Source organism: Astatotilapia calliptera, chromosome 10 (assembly GCF_900246225.1).
Source record: "Astatotilapia calliptera chromosome 10, fAstCal1.2, whole genome shotgun sequence".
Classification (NCBI taxonomy): Eukaryota; Metazoa; Chordata; class Actinopteri; order Cichliformes; family Cichlidae; genus Astatotilapia; species Astatotilapia calliptera.
The window spans coordinates 7,954,216-7,972,237 of record NC_039311.1 but is presented as its reverse complement, the minus strand read 5'-3'; the positions used below and the strand labels follow the sequence as shown (position 1 = coordinate 7,972,237).

General features: G+C 40.9%; 1 protein-coding gene across 2 annotated transcripts; it reads left to right on the top strand.

Moving 5' to 3' along the window:
* The first annotated feature begins 943 nt into the window (after positions 1-943).
* eral1 (Era-like 12S mitochondrial rRNA chaperone 1) lies at positions 944-15,090 on the top strand. 2 transcript variants are annotated; one of them, XM_026182078.1, is made up of 11 exons: positions 944-1,187; positions 6,192-6,350; positions 6,490-6,617; positions 6,706-6,783; positions 6,875-6,921; positions 7,010-7,071; positions 7,210-7,322; positions 8,946-9,242; positions 9,322-9,471; positions 9,891-9,971; positions 11,498-15,090. In XM_026182078.1, exons 1-11 carry the CDS (start codon positions 1,082-1,084, stop codon positions 11,618-11,620), a joined length of 1,344 nt encoding a protein of 447 aa, XP_026037863.1. In that variant the 5' UTR covers positions 944-1,081; the 3' UTR covers positions 11,621-15,090. The 2 variants fall into 2 exon arrangements, with proteins under 2 accessions (XP_026037863.1, XP_026037864.1); XM_026182079.1 differs by lacking the exon at positions 944-1,187 and adding an exon at positions 3,446-3,617.
* Positions 15,091-18,022: the final 2,932 nt, after the last annotated feature.

Here is an 18,022-nt window from a genome sequence, read left to right as displayed (position 1 = left end):
TCAGCTCATCCTCATGAATTAGTGCTTAAATCTTACGGGGAGGTGAGTGAGTTTGTCAGCATGCATGCTTTCTTCAGGTTAGTATGCTGCTTTAGGCGACCCATGCTCAATATATCCTCAACAACACTGTCAAAACTGTGCTTCAAGCACCCTTGGGGATCAGCTCTGTTGTGTGCGCTCATGGGACAAGAGGGAAAGAAAATGTCTGAGCAGTGCAATCTGATTTGCGGTTGTGGGTGCAGCATTGCTCACAAAGTAATCTAGAGAATATCACCTCTTCTAAAAGTCCCTTTGAGGTCTGTCAAACTGCAGGTTGGCAGACGCGTTTGTGCATTGTGATGAGCTGATTTGGGATTGCCGTCGGCTGATTTCAGCTTGTCTCTGTCCTTCCTGCTGTAGACAGGTGGTTCCTAAGCTGGGGCCTCGGGGGACTTCTGGGAGTTAAAGAGGGTTTGCTGCAAAATGACACACAACAGTTATATTATTTTGTTATGTAGAAGTAAGGCCTAGAGAACAGTTGTGCCCACTCGAATAATTTCCTCCATCGCATAGTTCCTCCAAACTCAATGATCTCTCTTCTCATTCCTCAGCCTTTATTTGTTTGTTTCCTTGTTTCTCTTCTTATGCAATCATTTTCAGTCACTCAGACCATGAACTGTCATTTTCGATTTAGTCAGTGAAGAGTACGCAACTGGTACAGTCTTTACTGAGTCATTAGGAGAGTAGTTGGATATTATGATGTAAATCTTGTCAAACAATAAATATTTCAGTTTTATTTGCCTTGAAAAAAATCAGTTTAATCAGTGGGTTGTGATTAATTTGCTATCTGACTTTAACGTTTCAGATGAATGCGAGTAGGATGTTCAGGGATGCAGTTGACCCTGCAGCCGCTAGGGGGCGGTGTAGCTTTCACAAGCACACTCATACAGACCCTCTCCAGAGCGGAAGATACCTCTCTTTGGTTAAAGCAACATGGTTTTACCTTACAGGCAATGTGAATGTAAACAAGTGACCCAATTCTTCGCAGACGAACAACGTCTTATTAGCTAAAACACAGCAGCTGTTGTTTTGTCAAAGTAAGATGGCTCTCAGAGTGTGTGGTCGCTTTTTCAGAGACTCGGCTGTCCTCTCCAGGCGGCTCGCCGTGTCTGCTCGACAGGAAAGTGCGTCATGGTTTCTGACAGCGGGTCAGTGGAGACATTATTTTTCTGCTTATCGTTTATTTTGTTCATTTTTGAAAGGAGAAATATTTGAGGCTCGGGGTTAATACCAAATGGGGAAAAGTGTAGCTCGGAATGAATGAATGAATGCTAATACCATAGACATTATAATGACATCTACATTGCTGCTTTGATTAACTGTATAGACGCCGTGTAAAGGACCGTGAACAGACAGAAAATATGGCTGATAATTTGAGGCGGAAAAGATGAGCTATTGTTATCGATATGATATTATCTCAATGCTTTACCTGGGTTTTCTTACATGCTGAGAACTCAAAACTGGATTATAGATGGCAGACAGTTGGTGTCGTAAACCACCGCCTCTGTTCAAAGATGGTCGCTCACAGTGGACATAAATGGCTTCTTTCACTCCTCTTTCAAACCATCTGTCTTCTCTGTCCAAAATGTGAACATTGGCATCCTTGAAAGAGTGTCCTTTATCTTTAAGATGCAGATGGACTGCTGAGTCTTGTCCTATGGAGGTGGCTTTGAGAACCTTCACAGACACTTTTCTCACTACAGATGTTTTTTGACTGAAAAATGAGACGTTCTACAACACGTCATTAAAACCTGCCATGTTGTTGTAAGACTGAGTCAGTCTGGCATCAGTCTGCAATTGATTGGGGTCAAGTTAGTAATAACATACAAGAAAGCGTGTCTGGAGCTGCTGTTGTTGTTACCTGTTGTTACCTACTGGCAAGCACTCACAAAAACTCTTGAATCCCTTTTTTCTAAAGGTACATGTTTAGATCATTACCAGTAAATAGCTGTAAGGTTAAAGCGCTTTGTAAGTGGATGACTCTTTCTGATACACCCTGTAATATATTTGTGCTGAGCAACCATCCTCTTCTATAGGAATATAACCAGCTGGCAGTCAACTGTGTCGAGTAGACTTAGTTGACAGTGTGTATTTGTTTCACACTGATTGGTTTACACTGTCATTTTTTTTTAATTGATACATTTTGTAAAATTTACTTTGAATTACGTAGGCTGTTTGCATCCCAGACCCAACCAATTCTGATTTTTATTTTTTTGAATACACCATCAAGTCAGTTAAACTTCTGAGATATTGATCTTTGTAGTTAGGTAGTAGAGGGGCTGTTAATCCGTCTTAAGAGTGTAGAGGAAAGTCCAGGAGAAAACCAGTTACTCTAGGACAGAGGTTCCCAAACCCCCTTTGGGAACCTCTGTCCTAGAGTAACTGGGGGGGGGGGGGGGGGGCGCAGAGCCATTGCAGGGGTGGTATGAAAGAAAAAAAGAACTCTTGGACACTGCTAGCATAATGGACAGGCTTTTGACGGGGCTCTCACACAAACGCAAAACAGGAGATTAAGCATCGCCAAATATGTTTCCAAACCAACTTCCTTCCAAGCCAAAGACTAGAAAATATGTTGAAGCATATCTTTCCTTTGGCTTCACCTGAACAAGTGCCAAGGTAAGGTATCCCCTGCAGAATTGGTTTGGACAAACAGTATCCCACATTCTCGATTTTTAGTTCACAAACACTTCTTGACTAACTACTCCTGACATTTTGGAGATGTTAGCTCTTTATAGAGTAAAATTACAGTGGGATAGAAATAATATCAGGCTGATCTGGCCACAATTTGTTCCCCCTGTCCAAATCACAGACAAACAGTATCCCACAGTTGTTTTTGTTTTTGAATCCATTTTGTCACAGAGAGGCATTTTTTGAAAAATGTGTTGATAGCAATGTTGAATATTATTACACAGGAAAAAAAAACTACACGTAAAATAATTACACCATGACCTCTCTGCCTTTCTAAATGGAGGGACAGTAACTGCGTGTGTGTATGTAAGCGTGTAAAACCTGCAGATAGTCAGATTAACAGTATTTTGTCTCTATATGCCATTCTGCAATTCATCTCATGTAAACAATAACGTGGCAGTGGCACACAGCGTGATGTGAAAAAAGGCACATACCTTTGACGTTGCGCGATGAACTCTGTATTCCTCGCAAAAGAGTTTTAAAAAATCTCAGTTTTCTGTGATTCGAAACACCGTTTACGTGTTGACCAAAGGCCCAAACGCACAGAAACAGCTGCGTTTTTCGAAAATACCCATGCAGGTGTGGATGTAGTGTAAAAGAGTTAGTAGTGTATTTTATTACTACCTGTAATTTATTGCAGTTTACTAGTATTTGCTTAATTGTTTACTAAATGTTTGAGGCGTGAAATAAACCGCAATGGAGTTTGAAAACAAAATATGGGCGTGTGTGGTTGGAGTATGTGTTTGTGCAGGGGGGGGAACCACTACTCTAGGAGAACTGGACAGGGCTGTAGAAGGTCCATAAGCGATCACCAGGATCGGCATCTGCTCCATTTGTGTAAGGAGGAACAGGATGAGCTTCGCCAGAATGACCTGCTACAGCCTGCTGGTGTGAGTGTCTCTGACCACACAATCAAAAACAGACTACATAAGGTGGCCTGAGTACTGACATCCTCTGTTGGTCCCTATGATGTTGATCCTGATTGGATTTTGCCATCAGAATACCAGAATTGGCAGGTCATCACTGATGCCCTTTGCTTTTTAGAGATGAGAGCAGATTCACCCTGACCATATGTGACAGAGTCTGGAGAAGCCGTGGAGAACGTTATGCTGCCTGTAACATCGTTCAGTATAACCGGTTTGGTACTGGGTCAGTGATGGTCTGGGGATCCATATTGATGGAGGGACACAAAGACCTCTACAGGCTAGGCAACAGCACCATGATTGCCATTAGGTATCGGGATGAAATCCTCGGACATTGTCAGACCCTACTGCCCTAGTGCCCGGCCTCATGTAGTGAGAGTAGAGCAGTGAGTTTCTGGAAGATGATCCTGTTGATTTTGGTCCAGCTCAAGGAGGAATCCCCCCTCCTCTTACTATTAAAGTCCTTTCTTATTAAACTTTTGGAAAGCTGATTTTAAAAGTAGTTTAAATCATAAATTGATTACATTTATATTTGCTAGATAAAGTGAATCATTTCTCTCCTGCACAGTGCTAACAGGAGCAGCCTGAGACTTTATACCTCCACTAAGGCTCAAAATTCTCTGCAAAAGTAACAACAAATTGCTTGTTAACACATTTCTCCATAAAAGTGCTTGTTATCCAAAACGACTTTTAAAAGCTGCAGTTTTGGGGGTAAGACAGCACAAAAATCTTGGAGTTACAGTGGGGCAAAAAAGTATTTAGTCAGCCACCGATTGTGCAAGTTCCCCCACCTAAAATGATGACAGAGGTCAGTAATTTGCACCAGAGGTACACTTCAACTGTGAGAGACAGAATGTGAAAAAAAAAAATCCATGAATCCACATGGTAGGATTTGTAAAGAATTTATTCGTAAATCAGGGTGGAAAATAAGTATTTGGTCAATAACAAAAATACAACTCAATACTTTGTAACATAACCTTTGTTGGCAATAACAGAGGTCAAACGTTTACTATAGGTCTTTACCAGGTTTGCACACACAGTAGCTGGTATTTTGGCCCATTCCTCCATGCAGATCTTCTCGAGAGCAGTGATGTTTTGGGGCTGTCGCCGAGCAACACGGACTTTCAACTCCCGCCACAGATTTTCTATGGGGTTGAGGTCTGGAGACGGGCTAGGCCACTCCAGGACTTTCAAATGCTTCTTACGGAGCCACTCCTTTGTTGCCCGGGCGGTGTGTTTTGGATCATTGTCATGTTGGAAGACCCAGCCTCGTTTCATCTTCAAAGTTCTCACTGATGGAAGGAGGTTTTGGCTCAAAATCTCACGATACATGGCCCCATTCATTCTGTCCTTAACACGGATCAGTCGTCCTGTCCCCTTGGCAGAAAAACAGCCCCATAGCATGATGTTTCCACCCCCATGCTTCACAGTAGGTATGGTGTTCTTGGGATGCAACTCAGTATTCGTCTTCCTCCAAACACAACGAGTTGAGTTTATACCAAAAAGTTCTACTTTGGTTTCATCTGACCACATGACATTCTCCCAATCCTCTGCTGTATCATCCATGTGCTCTCTGGCAAACTTCAGACGGGCCTGGACATGCACTGGCTTCAGCAGCGGAACACGTCTGGCACTGCGGGATTTGATTCCCTGCCGTTGTAGTGTGTTACTGATGGTGACCTTTGTTACTTTGGTCCCAGCTCTCTGCAGGTCATTCACCAGGTCCCCCCGTGTGGTTCTGGGATCTTTGCTCACCGTTCTCATGATCATTTTGACCCCACGGGATGAGATCTTGCGTGGAGCCCCAGATCGAGGGAGATTATCAGTGGTCTTGTATGTCTTCCATTTTCTGATGATTGCTCCCACAGTTGATTTTTTCACACCAAGCTGCTTGCCTATTGTAGATTCACTCTTCCCAGTCTGGTGCAGGTCTACAATACTTTTCCTGGTGTCCTTCGAAAGCTCTTTGGTCTTGGCCATGGCGGAGTTTGGAGTCTGACTGTTTGAGGCTGTGGACAGGTGTCTTTTATACAGATGATGAGTTCAAACAGGTGCCATTCATACAGGTAACGAGTGGGGGACAGAAAAGCTTCTTACAGAAGACGTTACAGGTCTGTGAGAGCCAGAGATTTTCCTTGTTTGAGGTGACCAAATACTTATTTTCCACCCTGATTTACGAATAAATTCTTTACAAATCCTACCATGTGAATTCATGGATTTTTTTTTTTCACATTCTGTCTCTCACAGTTGAAGTGTACCTCTGGTGCAAATTACTGACCTCTGTCATCATTTTAGGTGGCTTGCACAATCGGTGGCTGACTAAATACTTTTTTGCCCCACTGTATGTGATGATGTATGGTTTATTTTGTGAACTGTTTTTTTTTTTGGGTGGGGGGGAGGCAGGGCAGGAGAGGGTTTGGACAAAGAAAATCTGAATGCGTCACTATTCTGTGTCATATTAACATCCCAGTAAGAATAATCAGTCAGTCAGCTTGCGGGCCAGCTGGCAGTGAAGTGATGGAGATTTTGATGTCTTTACAGGAAATGCTGCCTGCAGCCGTGGAGGGGGGAACGGATTTATCTTCACTCCTGCTTGTTTTATTACATCAGAGGCATTTCTCAGCAGACTGATGAAAGGCAAAGCAGCAGAGGCAGACGGCAACATTTATCGCCTTCCAGCCTCAGTTCCGCCAGACAGCGGTAACCAGACCACTGCCTCAGAGATTTACATCTCTAAATTTGCCTGATCATTCCAACTCAGCCTTTTTCCAAAAATTGCACATGTCATCCTTCTGTCGTGTTTATGGTCTGTCTAATGTTTAGTGTTGTGTCTTTTTAGGTGAACAGTTGTCTCTGTTAATGAAACATCCAGATCAACCTGAAAACTCAAAGGTTTTGAAAGTGGCTATAATAGGTGCCCCAAATGCTGGGAAATCCACATTGTCCAATCAGCTCCTTGGCAGAAAGGTTTTTGTTTTTGTTTTTAAAAAATCTTTACTCTGTAAAATATTTGTCTTATTTCTCACCTTCTAAAATCTGTAATCTTGTCTTAAAGGTGTTTGCTGTGTCCAAGAAAGTACACACTACACGGTCACGTGCACTGGGCGTCCTAACAGAGGAAGACACACAGATAGTACGAACCTTTTTGCTTCCTTTCTGTTTTAATCCAGGAATGTTGCTCAGAAGTTATATCCCTTTGTCAATAAATTGTTTGTTTTTTGTAGATCTTGCTTGATACTCCTGGTCTTACTACTCCATCAAAGGTCAAAAGGTGCTTTTCCCATTTAGATATTACTCAAGTCTGTCTCCCTCTGGTTTTATTCTGCTGTGTAATACATGAATAAATTCTGTCTTCAAAGACACCAGCTGGAGAAGTCTTTACTTGTGGATCCCTGGAACACGGTCAAAGAAGCTGACCTAAGTATGATATATTCACTCTGGGTCATTTATTAACCGCAATTGAGCGGTCTCTATTTTTTTATTATTATTCTTTGTGCTGATCTAATGTGAACAGTGGTGCGCAGTGCTCCCTTTTAAATGCTTATAATTGCATTTCCAGTGGTAGTCATGGTGGATGTGGCAGACAAATGGATGTGCAGCAGGCTCGACTTTGAGGTGCTGAAATGCCTGGCCCAGCACCCGGATATTCCGGCAGTCCTAGTCCTGAATAAGGTACTTTTTGCTGGAGTAAAATGTGCATGTTTCGCATGATTCATAAAAGCAGAAACTACAAGGCAGGAAGAAATCTGATTGATAAAAGCTTATGTAGTAATGTAGTCTAGCCTTTCTCTTGTATGAATGCCTCATATTGTAACCTCTTGACAAGTACTTAGTAATAACTGTAGTTATACCACCTCACATGCTTGTTTATAACTATTTAAAACAAGCAGTATTTGCAGGGATAGTAGCAGTTAATGTACTGTACACTTTACAAGAAGCACTTTTTTGCCTATAACATCCTAATTCATTATTATTATTGAAGCTAAAAGCTAAAGCTGGCATCATTCAGTGTTTGTGTCACTGTCACCAAACCAAATAAAGAGCCCAAAATCAGTTCATCTCACAGTAGCTTCTAGTTTCAGAATCATGTCAGTGGCCTTCCATCCCAAACCCCACAGGATGATTAAAAAAAAAAGAAAATACAAGAATTTACAGCAGCAGGGAAAGGTCATTAAGTACAATGTTGCTGCCAATATGTGTTTATGTTACAGCTTTGTTCCTTTCATTAGGTTTGTCCACAGTAAGGAATAATATGGGATTCATTGCAGTGAATTCCACTGCAGTGATTAATTCAAATCACTCGATAATAGAAAATCCTCAATGCAAAGTTTTTTGTTTGGTGCTTTGTGTAATCCACGACTCTGTAGCGCTCAGTTAGAGCAAAGAGGTGGAGCTGTTACGGAGACCGTGAGCTCAGGTGGAGTGAAAGAAAAGGGTTTTCTAGTGTACAGAATAGCAGCGCTTGTTACTGTAATTGCCATAAAGTCCTTTACTGGGAAAAAGCTGGCTTGAGTCCTTAACCAAACCGCCTGTTCAACAAGCTCCAATGTGAAGAAAAGCGAGCTTTGTAGCTGCTCTCATCCACCGCTGATTGTTTTACACAGAGAATATCTGAAGCAAAGCTACAGAAGTTAAAGTGCACATAAGCAGGGGTGAGTCTAAAGGGGGGCATGGGGTGTACGAGACCATATTTATTTCAAGACTTTAGTAACACTGTTTTGCAGATTATATAATATATAATATATGCACACACAAAAACTGTCAACTGTTTACCTCCTGCTTGTGTAACTAAGCCTTCTAAGAAGAAAGAGTGAGCTTGCATCTATACCTAATTTTATTTGACATTACTGTAGTTATGATTATTTATTTTTGCATCTAAGATTGTTTTTAATATGGCAGGTAAATACCTAAATGCTTTGCTTTTTTATAGATACTGTATGCAAGTATTAAAACACTTCAGTCTAAAATAGAAACCAATGAGCAGTTCATTTTAAAAGAGCTATGTTTTTCTCTTTTGAGTATTTATTATTGCTCAAAAGTATTTTTACCCGATTGCTTAATTAAACAATCGATAAAACGCTCTCTTACTGCAAGAATTAAAGGTTTTAATTGACTTTTCAAGTGTTGTCGGAGTTGGATGTAGGAACTACTACTTTCTTTCTACAGAGCTACAACTGCCAAACAGAGCAAGTGTGCATGTGGCTGCCTTTACAGTTTCCATCACCGTGATAGTATAAAGAAAATAGTTCCTGCATGAAAAGGCGATAATGTTTGCATATTTTATTTTATTTTAAGGTGGACCTCATGAAGGCTAAAGATAGACTGCTGGATATCACGGCTCAGTTGACGTGTGGAGTGGTGAATGGATGCAAAATGCGGATCAGGCCAGTGATCAAGCCCCCGTGGGCAGAGAAAAGATCAGAAAGGGCTTCAGAGGGTGAGGAAAACGCAGAACCTGAGGATGGGAGTGAGCCGACCTCTGCGCTGAGCAAAGAACAGCTGAAGACACTGAGAAACCAGCAGGGCTGGCCTCACTTCAAGGACGTGTTCATGCTGTCGTCAGTGGATAGAGAGGACGTGGACACTCTGAAGGTAAATGTTATATGACCACATCAAGATGCACTGTAATGTTCATGTGGTATAACTGTGTTCTGTTTTTCTGTTCTTAAAGAGCTACTTCATGGTTGCTGCCAAGCCAGGATCATGGCAATATCACAGTGAAGTCCTGACTGACCAAAGTCCAGAGGAGGTCTGCACTAACATCATCAGAGAGAAGCTTCTGGAGTATCTGCCCCAGGAAGTGCCCTATTCAATGACACAGGTGACTAATGAACCAGTGAACTCTCTGAAGTCACATGTGACCGTAAGCTGACAGCAAACTGCACTCGTCACATCTGGCTGCACTGATTAAAGCCTATTTAAAGAGCTTCATACTTGCTTCCATTCTACATGTTGACATGTGCTTGATGCAGCTGTTTGTTGCTGCTTCTAAAGAAACCCAAGGGTCATTTTTGAATACACCATTATAAAATCTGTCATTACAGAATCGCACAACCATGTCAAAGGCGTACTGTGGGCTTGATTAGTTATTAGCAGCTCTTGGAGTTATGCGACATGAGTTTCTCTCCGCACAGAATATATTATCTGCTCTTGCTTTGACTCTGCTGCCATTTTTAAAAACTTTATTTGCCTAATGTGTGAAGAATACATTTCTAAGATCAAAATGTCTCTATTTTTTAGTCTGTTGAACTCTGGCAAGATGGAGAAGATGGAGTGCTGGATATTTCTGTGAAACTTTACACAAAGAAAGAAACCCACATGGTAAGCATTCTCACCCTTTATTGGGCTTTTATCACGTGCATCTGTGTTAGTGAAGTGCTGTACTTGGCCTGCATACCAAATGAGACAACCGTAAACGTGCTGTATGTCCATGTAGTTGTTTGAAATCACTCTTTTTTTTTTTTTTTTTTTTTTTTTTTTTATTCCCAGAAACATCTAGTGTAAAACTAGTACAGTATTTCATAAAAAGAACCTCACACCAACAATCAAACATGCTGGTGGTAGTGTGATGCGTCTGGGGCCACTGTTCTGCTTCAGCAGCTGGATAACTTGCCATAGTTCACCTCTAAATGTCTCAAAAAGCAAAAAAAAAAGCAAAAAAAAAGAAGGTTTTGGAGTGGTTTAGTCAAAGTGTTGAATCCAGTTGGCATGCTTTGAGGTTTCTTCCTGTTAACAGAGTTTTTTCTTCCCACTTTCGCCACAGTGCTTGCTCATAGGGGCTCAAATGATTGTTGGGTTTTCCTCTGTATGCGTTATTGTAGGGTCTACCTTACAATATAAAGCACCTTGAGGCAACTGATGTTGGGATTTGGCGCTGTGTAAATAACTTTTAATTACTTCCGCATGCTTTAGCAAGAGTTGCATATTTTGAGTATTGATGGGAAGTCAATTCCTTGAAAGTACTTTTGTGTTCAGTAGTGTGACCACATCTACTGCAGTATCCATATAATCACATAGCCAGGACAGCCATCCATCTGTTTTCTTAACACTTTATCCAACTTTGGGTCAAAGGGGTGATTGCAGTCGTGCTGCCCACTACTAGGATCAACTCTTTATTTCTACTTCTGTGTGTGGACATGTAATTTAATGATAGGCTGCCATTCTGAAGTGTCAGTGCATGCTGGGCTGAAAGAAGTGAAATCTTTACCTCTCTTACTGACACCTGTAGCCTCTCTGATGGCTTCTGGTATTTGTTTGCCACGTATCTCCAAAAATTCTTTTTCCTTATGTTTTTAACTCATAAATATTAGAGCAGCCTTTCTAAGCCATGCATTTTTAACGACAGGGAATATTTGAAGCTACGTCTGTTGTGCTGAAAATGTTTCAAGGTCGGTGACCTCCAAGAAAAGTTATGAAGATCATCGCTGTTCTTCACAGTTTGCATGTCACACAGGAATGATTCAAGAAATGTAGAGGTAGAACTCGAATCAGTAACTGACCAATAAACACTGAATTTAGTGTTTTTCCTGACACAAAGCTACTTTTTACCCATGCATGCAACCATACATGGGTGAAACCAAAGACCAGAGATATAAAGGACACTGACTGATTTATAGAGGTTTTAATCAAATGAGGTAACGATATAAAGATATGAATAATCAGCATCTTGAATCACAAATGTTTCATCTTTGACAAGTTCATTTTCCTGCAGTTTTGATATGACGCTGAGGTTATGATGCTCGTCTAAACTTTTCCTGAAGGAAACTATTCTTCCGTAAATGAAATAAAACCTTTCATGTGCTCAGTGGTGCCTGATGCTGATGTTTCTGTTTCTATTGTGTGCGTAGAGGATGGTGATCGGCACAGCTGGACAGATGGTAGCGCGGATCGCACAAGAAGCGAGCGAAGACCTGAGCAGAGTATACCTGAGGGAAGTCAGGTTGAAGCTCTCAGTCAAGCTGAAAAAGTGAAAATGGATGAAGGACTTGCAATAGGAAGAGAAAAGGACAGACCTCTCATCATGAGTTTGATATGGCGCTGTAACTTAACATATAAAATCTTCTCAGACCCAGAACTCCTTTGACCTGACACCTCTCTGAAGAAAAGGAATTCTACTATAAATTGTGACTTTTGCAGCCTCCATTCATCCCGTGCATTATTAAAGCTTTTACATAGAGATGTTACAGAATGCGGTTCATAGATTGATGTTGAAGTGCAAAGAGCACCTTGGTTTTTCTGCAAAAAACCAAAGTGTTGATTAAATGCAGCTTCCACAAGCCACAGAGCCCCCACCCCCACCCGAATTATTATTATTTTTTTATTATTATTGTTATTAAGCAGTGATATATTTTCAGTAACAAACATGACATAGACTCCCATCAAATGAGTGTTTTGACACAAGTTTGACAGTGTGCTCATGGCTGAGCAGGTTTGGCGAGCTGTGAAAAAGCCGATGGTTTATCTTTGGCTCTCAGAGCTTTTTACTTGGCGGGCGCCTCGTGCAAACACGGGCTGTAGATAAACTGAAGCAGGACCTGCGCAGTCATGTTCACTCAAATGTCCCTGATGTACCATCCAACCCTGTTCCCTCCACTCCCACATCACTTTAGCCTCCTCCACTGCCTTTGAAGTGTGGCCATCCATCCCTGCAACTATCACTTTTTTGTTCTACTTCTTTCTTCCTTTTTCTCCCCCCCTCTCACCTCCCTTCTCTGCTTCCCACTTCTCCCTCCTTCTGCTTTTTTGGCTCTTATAAAGCCCAGCTTTGCCCCTGAGGGCTGAATTGTCTCCCTAATGGATGGCAAAATGGAGCACTAACCTGATGCTAAAATGGGTCAGATAATGGTGATTAGATTCATTCCTGCTGCCTGTGAGTTAACTTGACGGTTACTCTATTCGGGGCATCTTGATGAATAACCAGCTAGTGGCCTTAAGCAGGGGAGGGAGGGAGAGGCCTCGAATGTCTCTCAGAAGCTGTGTCAGCCCCTCAAGCTCCCCCTACTCTCAAAAACGGCTGCTTCCCAGTGATTAGACAAGCCCGTTGCACAGCAGAGATCGCCACTTTGACAAGCCGACAGCAGTTGGGAAATATTTAAACCGATGCACGTCGGCCAGGGAAGGAAAGCAATTCCTCAAACACAATCAGTTTAAAGTGCTGATATGCTGCACCGAGATGAACAAAAAACAATGAGAAGCTTATTTAAGAACCATCTGCTTTATTTCATATGCACCTATTTAAAAAAAAAAAAAAAAAAAAGGGAAATACCCGCCAGGAGCTTGTGAGTGACACATCCCGGTCTAGATGACATTGAGAGAAGGCTGTAGAACCCTTACCATTACTAAAACTCAGTAATGGTAACGGTTTGACAGCCTCCCTCAGAGTGTTCAGGCTCAGTTACAGTGTTGGTGTGCTGATAGCAGCGGAGGGGGAATGAAACCCTGGATAGTACATCATCTATACTGTAGTGTCTCTTTTTTAAACTTACAGTATAAGATGATATCCTGTCCAGGGCACAAGACAGAACCATGAGCAGGGAGTCCCTGTAGTTTGTAATCTGCAAGAACAAGGAGGATAACTGTTAGAGTAGAACAACCAATTAAAATGTTTGTAATATGAAATCTGTTTTGTATTTAAATTAAAAGAAAGGGATCCTGTCGCAGAGCCTCCAGGCCTCAGTTACCACATCTCTGTCACATACTCGCCTCTTTGCCTTCAGTGTGTGTCATCGTCTGGTCTCCTTACTGGTCCCCGTGTTGGGTTCCAGCACTTAAAGGCCCCACTCTGGCTCATTAACATATTGTGATGACATCTGGGGTGGACCAGACTGTACTTTTTTTTTCTTCTTATCTCTGTCCAACCTGATTGCCTCTGTCAAGTGATGGCCCACACCCTTTCTACACCCAGCTGGACTCAAAACACACACAAATACTATTTTTCTTTTAAAAACATACAGTAGGGGAATAATGCACGCGACATATATTCAAGTGTTTGTTGAAGGAAAAAACTGATTATCGTCTACAACAGCTTTTATGGCTAATTTTCTGCCAGATCTTTCACATATTTCAAAAAATATTCCTTGAATATTTTTGATTTGTTATTCAGAATATATGTTATTCTTTCATTTGCCATTCATTGTCTTGTCCAATGGGATTAGGGATTTTATTGTCCCCAAATAATGCATTTAGGTTTTTGGTGTTTAATGCAGTGGGTTCATTTTTCTTCACAGTTACACATACAAAAGGCTGGATAAGCCGCGCACAAAGGTTTGGGTCCAGGGGAATTTCTTTTAAAATAATTTTCACATGTTGCTCTGACCTCTTGCCAAAATGTCCTGCACTGCAAAAGCAGTAGTCTCATTTAGTGCACATATCATTTGGCAGGAGCATATGTTCACTTTACCCAGGTATGTCAGTCTGCGGTATGAACTCTGTGACATAAGTAGGCGTCCAATCTTCTGCTGACATTTCAGTTTCAAAATGTTCTAGTGAGCAGATTCTAAAACAACGCCTGCGATTGGTGGCGACCTTGCTGGGACGTCCACACCTGTGAAAACTGCCTTTAATTTTTTTCCCACTTATGAATAATCTTTCTCACTGTAGAATGATGGACTTCAAATTCTTTGGAAAGGTTAAAAAAGATTGATGAGCAGCAACAATTGCTTCTGTCGTGTTTTGTAATTCAGCCGAGGTTGAATCTGAGTCATTTTCAGATTTGCTAAAGACCACACCATTTGTTTTATTACGTCCAGATATATAAAACTTTATGATGACTGTTTGAAAAACTGCTTTAAGATCTTCTAACTTGGATATCCCATGCTTTCGATTCAGTTCTTTGAAGGACATCATAACATCTTGACTCATTTTAAGTACTTTGGAAATGCTAAAGTTTAAATTTAGCAGCGTTTTTTCCTGTGGTAAGAAAATTGTTTACCCGCTTTGAGACAAAGAGTCCTGGTTTTTAAAATATTTTCTGCCTTCACTGCATTTGCGGCCTTTTCACTGTGTCTAAATATGTGGGGAGTGGTAGTTTTTGACCTTAAGATTGCACATGAAATTTAAAAAAATAAAGGTATAATAGACTTAAGCTGTGCAGCCCAGTCATACAATGATGGGTCTAGACATTCTTCACCCCCAGAATCAAAAGACAAGTGTAATTATATTCTAATATGATGAACTGCAACATTGCAAAAGTTAGGCTCCTTTTTCTTTCTCGCTAAGCAGTATAAACTTTCAATTATATACTTCATCAATTTAAGGACTTTTAGAAGAACTACATGTTTCTCATTTTCCCAAATGTTCCTCCATCTCACCAATGTTAATTGTTAGTTTTGACCTTTCTCTGTCACACATGGCTAATTGCAAGAATTCAAGCAGTCAGCCAATGCAAGGTATCTCCTGTCATTTATTAAAAAAAATAAATAAAAAAAAGCTTGGAACTTTATCTCGCCGCATAGTAATAAATCGAATGCTCGCCATCTCTACAATCCTCTGAATCTCATATACTTTGGATTTATGTGCAATGGTTTGGAATTTAATGCCACGATATGTCAGCTGATGTCATGTTATCTGACTTATTAAACGGGCTCTATTCCTCTTTCTCACGCTTAGCTAGATTGCGGGATATGGAGAGCTGAGATGTAATTTTTTATTAGATATGCCACATACACGCCGAACATCAAATTCACAGTGTCAAATTATGGCTGGACTGTGATCGAGCGGGTTGCCTGCTGTGGTTTGTCTTTAATCCCTGACAGTTTGTCTGCATCCCTTCAAAACAGACTGTTTTTCAGGAGAAAATTAGTCTTCCTGGGGGGTTTAGCTGTCTCTTGCTCCTCGTGTAGAAACTCGTTGAATTCCAAGTTCAAAATTGGTGCAAAAGCTTGTTAAGCTGTAAATGACTCTGGTGGGAGTCATGTAGTGCAGGATGTATGCAGGAATACATAATGTACACCACATCTTTTTCAGGTGTAGGGACTCCTCAAGCAGCACTGATGAAAGCACTAGTTCCAAAACCAAGTTATTCATATAGAAAAACACTATTCACCCCTATTTTAAGGGCGGGTTCATTTATCATAGCTCAATGTGTACCTACAGAGGGAATACCTAATATTTTGAACCAAATCTAATCATTCAATTCAGTAACTACGTGCATGCCGTGTATGAACCCTGGGAGCACGTTAGGTGGAACGTGACAGTTGCCATGGTAAAACACTCCCTAGTTAGGGTGTGGGATCTGGCGGGGGGTGTGAGAGGTGAGATAAAGATGGAGGTATTACTATCTGGGGTTTGCTTTGCCTTGAGCTCTTTATCTGCTGTAGAAATGCTTCTACTCCTTCTACAACTTTCCATTTGCATGCATAGATAAGCTTTTTTTTTTATTCTCCAGCACTCATTAGCACAACAGGGAATGATGCCTTTATTGTGCCACAAATTTGGTTTTGAATCTTTACATGATTGGAGGAAATTTGCTGGAAGTTTTATTAAAATGTTAGCTCAAAGAAAATTGTAAAGTAAAGATACAACCCCCCCCCCCCTTGCCAATCCCCAATGCAATGGTAAATGCATTGGGGACTGCAGGCAGGCTAATTAACAGCGATGGAATTTGGAAATAATAGAGAGATTTTCTGATTCACAGATTTATTTTTATTATGAACAGAAGGTAGTTCCATCAGAGATATGAAACATCTGGCCAGTGGTCACATTACTGAAGGTTTCTAAGTGGGACTCCAAACGGGGCTCTGTTTGGGTTTGACTCCTTATAAAAGGTTCTGAAGATTCTTGGCCTGTGATTACTGAGTGCGTGACATGCTGAAATATTCTGGCAAGTTTAGCATTTGTGTGTTCAGTTATATTAAAGCACCAGAAGGTGAGATGGGAGATTTATTTAAGTACTGGAGAACAATTTGGAGGAACTTCAGATTAAGGGTTTTGTATTAAGGTGCTTAAATCTAATGCACTGTTGGAGATTAGATCATTTTCCCAGCCACACTAGTTTTTGACTTCTTAGATTAAAGTTACAGAAGTGAATAAAAATGTGTGCTGCTGAGCTTTGATCTACTTTCTTCTTCCATTAATCGTTCTACAGTCCTTTTAATCCTACAGCCTGACCCATAGACTGGAAACCACAGAAGTGAAGTACCTGAATGTATATGATCTCAGGAATTCGCATGATAAGGTGGGGCCAGGTTTCACAATGAACTCACCCGAAACTCTGGCTGATTGGGACCCACACCCAGTTTCACACCTTGGCTCAGGCGATTAGAGGATCATCAGGGGGTCCTTTTGTCCCTCTGTGGGAGGATACTCCCACTAGGTTTATATCTGGGACTCTCCACCATTTGACCTTAGAACTGAAGAAGCTTCTCGGATGAGAGGTGAAACGTCTTCAAGTAACTTAAAGAAGTCCAGACGCTTTTCTTTGCAAGCTCCTTTGACCTGAATGTATATGATTGGTTGAACTAGCTCTATCTCGGCACTGTTGTACATGGTCATTTGCATCATAGTTAATCTAACAGCATCGCACATTAGAGAAGGATATTTTAGTCAGAGCTTGATATGTAAATAAAAATTACACATTTGTCCAAATTTGCAGGATTTCAGTCTTTATTATTACATTGTGTACTTTGATTTGAAGTACATCCCCTGGAGTTTTTTTTTTTTAACCAGACATTTGGACAAATAAATATCAGATCCCTTTTGAAAAGGCAACTACAGAAATGGGTAATATAAAACCTTTATTTGTCACACCTCAGGATGTTAGAATCAGGGCTTCCAGATTAGGTGGTAAAGATCTGAAGTTAGAAGTTAGAGATAGACATGGAGGTATGTGTAGCGTCATCGTGCCGAGATCTTAAGTCTTTCTTAAGCCTTCCGAGAAAAGGATGTGGTTGCCTATGAGTCTGGCAAATGGTAATTATATAAAATGATATATTTAAAATGAATGATCCCCCTGTGGGGAAAATCCTTTACAAATGGTCTAGATTTAAAACTACTGCACATTTGCCCCGGACTGGCAGCCCCAGCAACTGTAGTCCAAAAGCAGACTGTCTGATGCTTGCAGTCAGTTGATTTAATTATGAACTCTTCATTATATCAAAGAGTTTTAAGATGACGTGAGACTGACTCTAGAAAAGTTGAGGTAAAGTCTGAAGTGGGTTAAAACAGATTATGGATAGATCTAAAGAAGAAAAATAACAGATTAGAATTCTAATTTTTTGCAGCTGAAGGAATTCTGAGTGGTGAACAAAGTCAGTAAACTAATGTCAGCGGGTTGCAAAATACCTACAAACAGTTATAACAGTTAATGATAAGCTTGTTGAGTAAGTGGCTGGCAAGCAGAAAACAGCTTCTATCTTTAATCATCTATTTTAAAG

Coding starts and splice junctions, on each gene's coding strand:
- eral1 (XM_026182078.1), top strand. CDS start 1,082: ATGGCTCTCAGAGTGTGTGGTCGCTTTTTCAGAGACTCGGCTGTCCTC. Junction 7,323..8,945: donor CAGTCCTAGTCCTGAATAAG/GTACTTTTTGCT, acceptor TTTTATTTTAAG/GTGGACCTCATGAAGGCTAA. Junction 9,243..9,321: donor AGGACGTGGACACTCTGAAG/GTAAATGTTATA, acceptor CTGTTCTTAAAG/AGCTACTTCATGGTTGCTGC.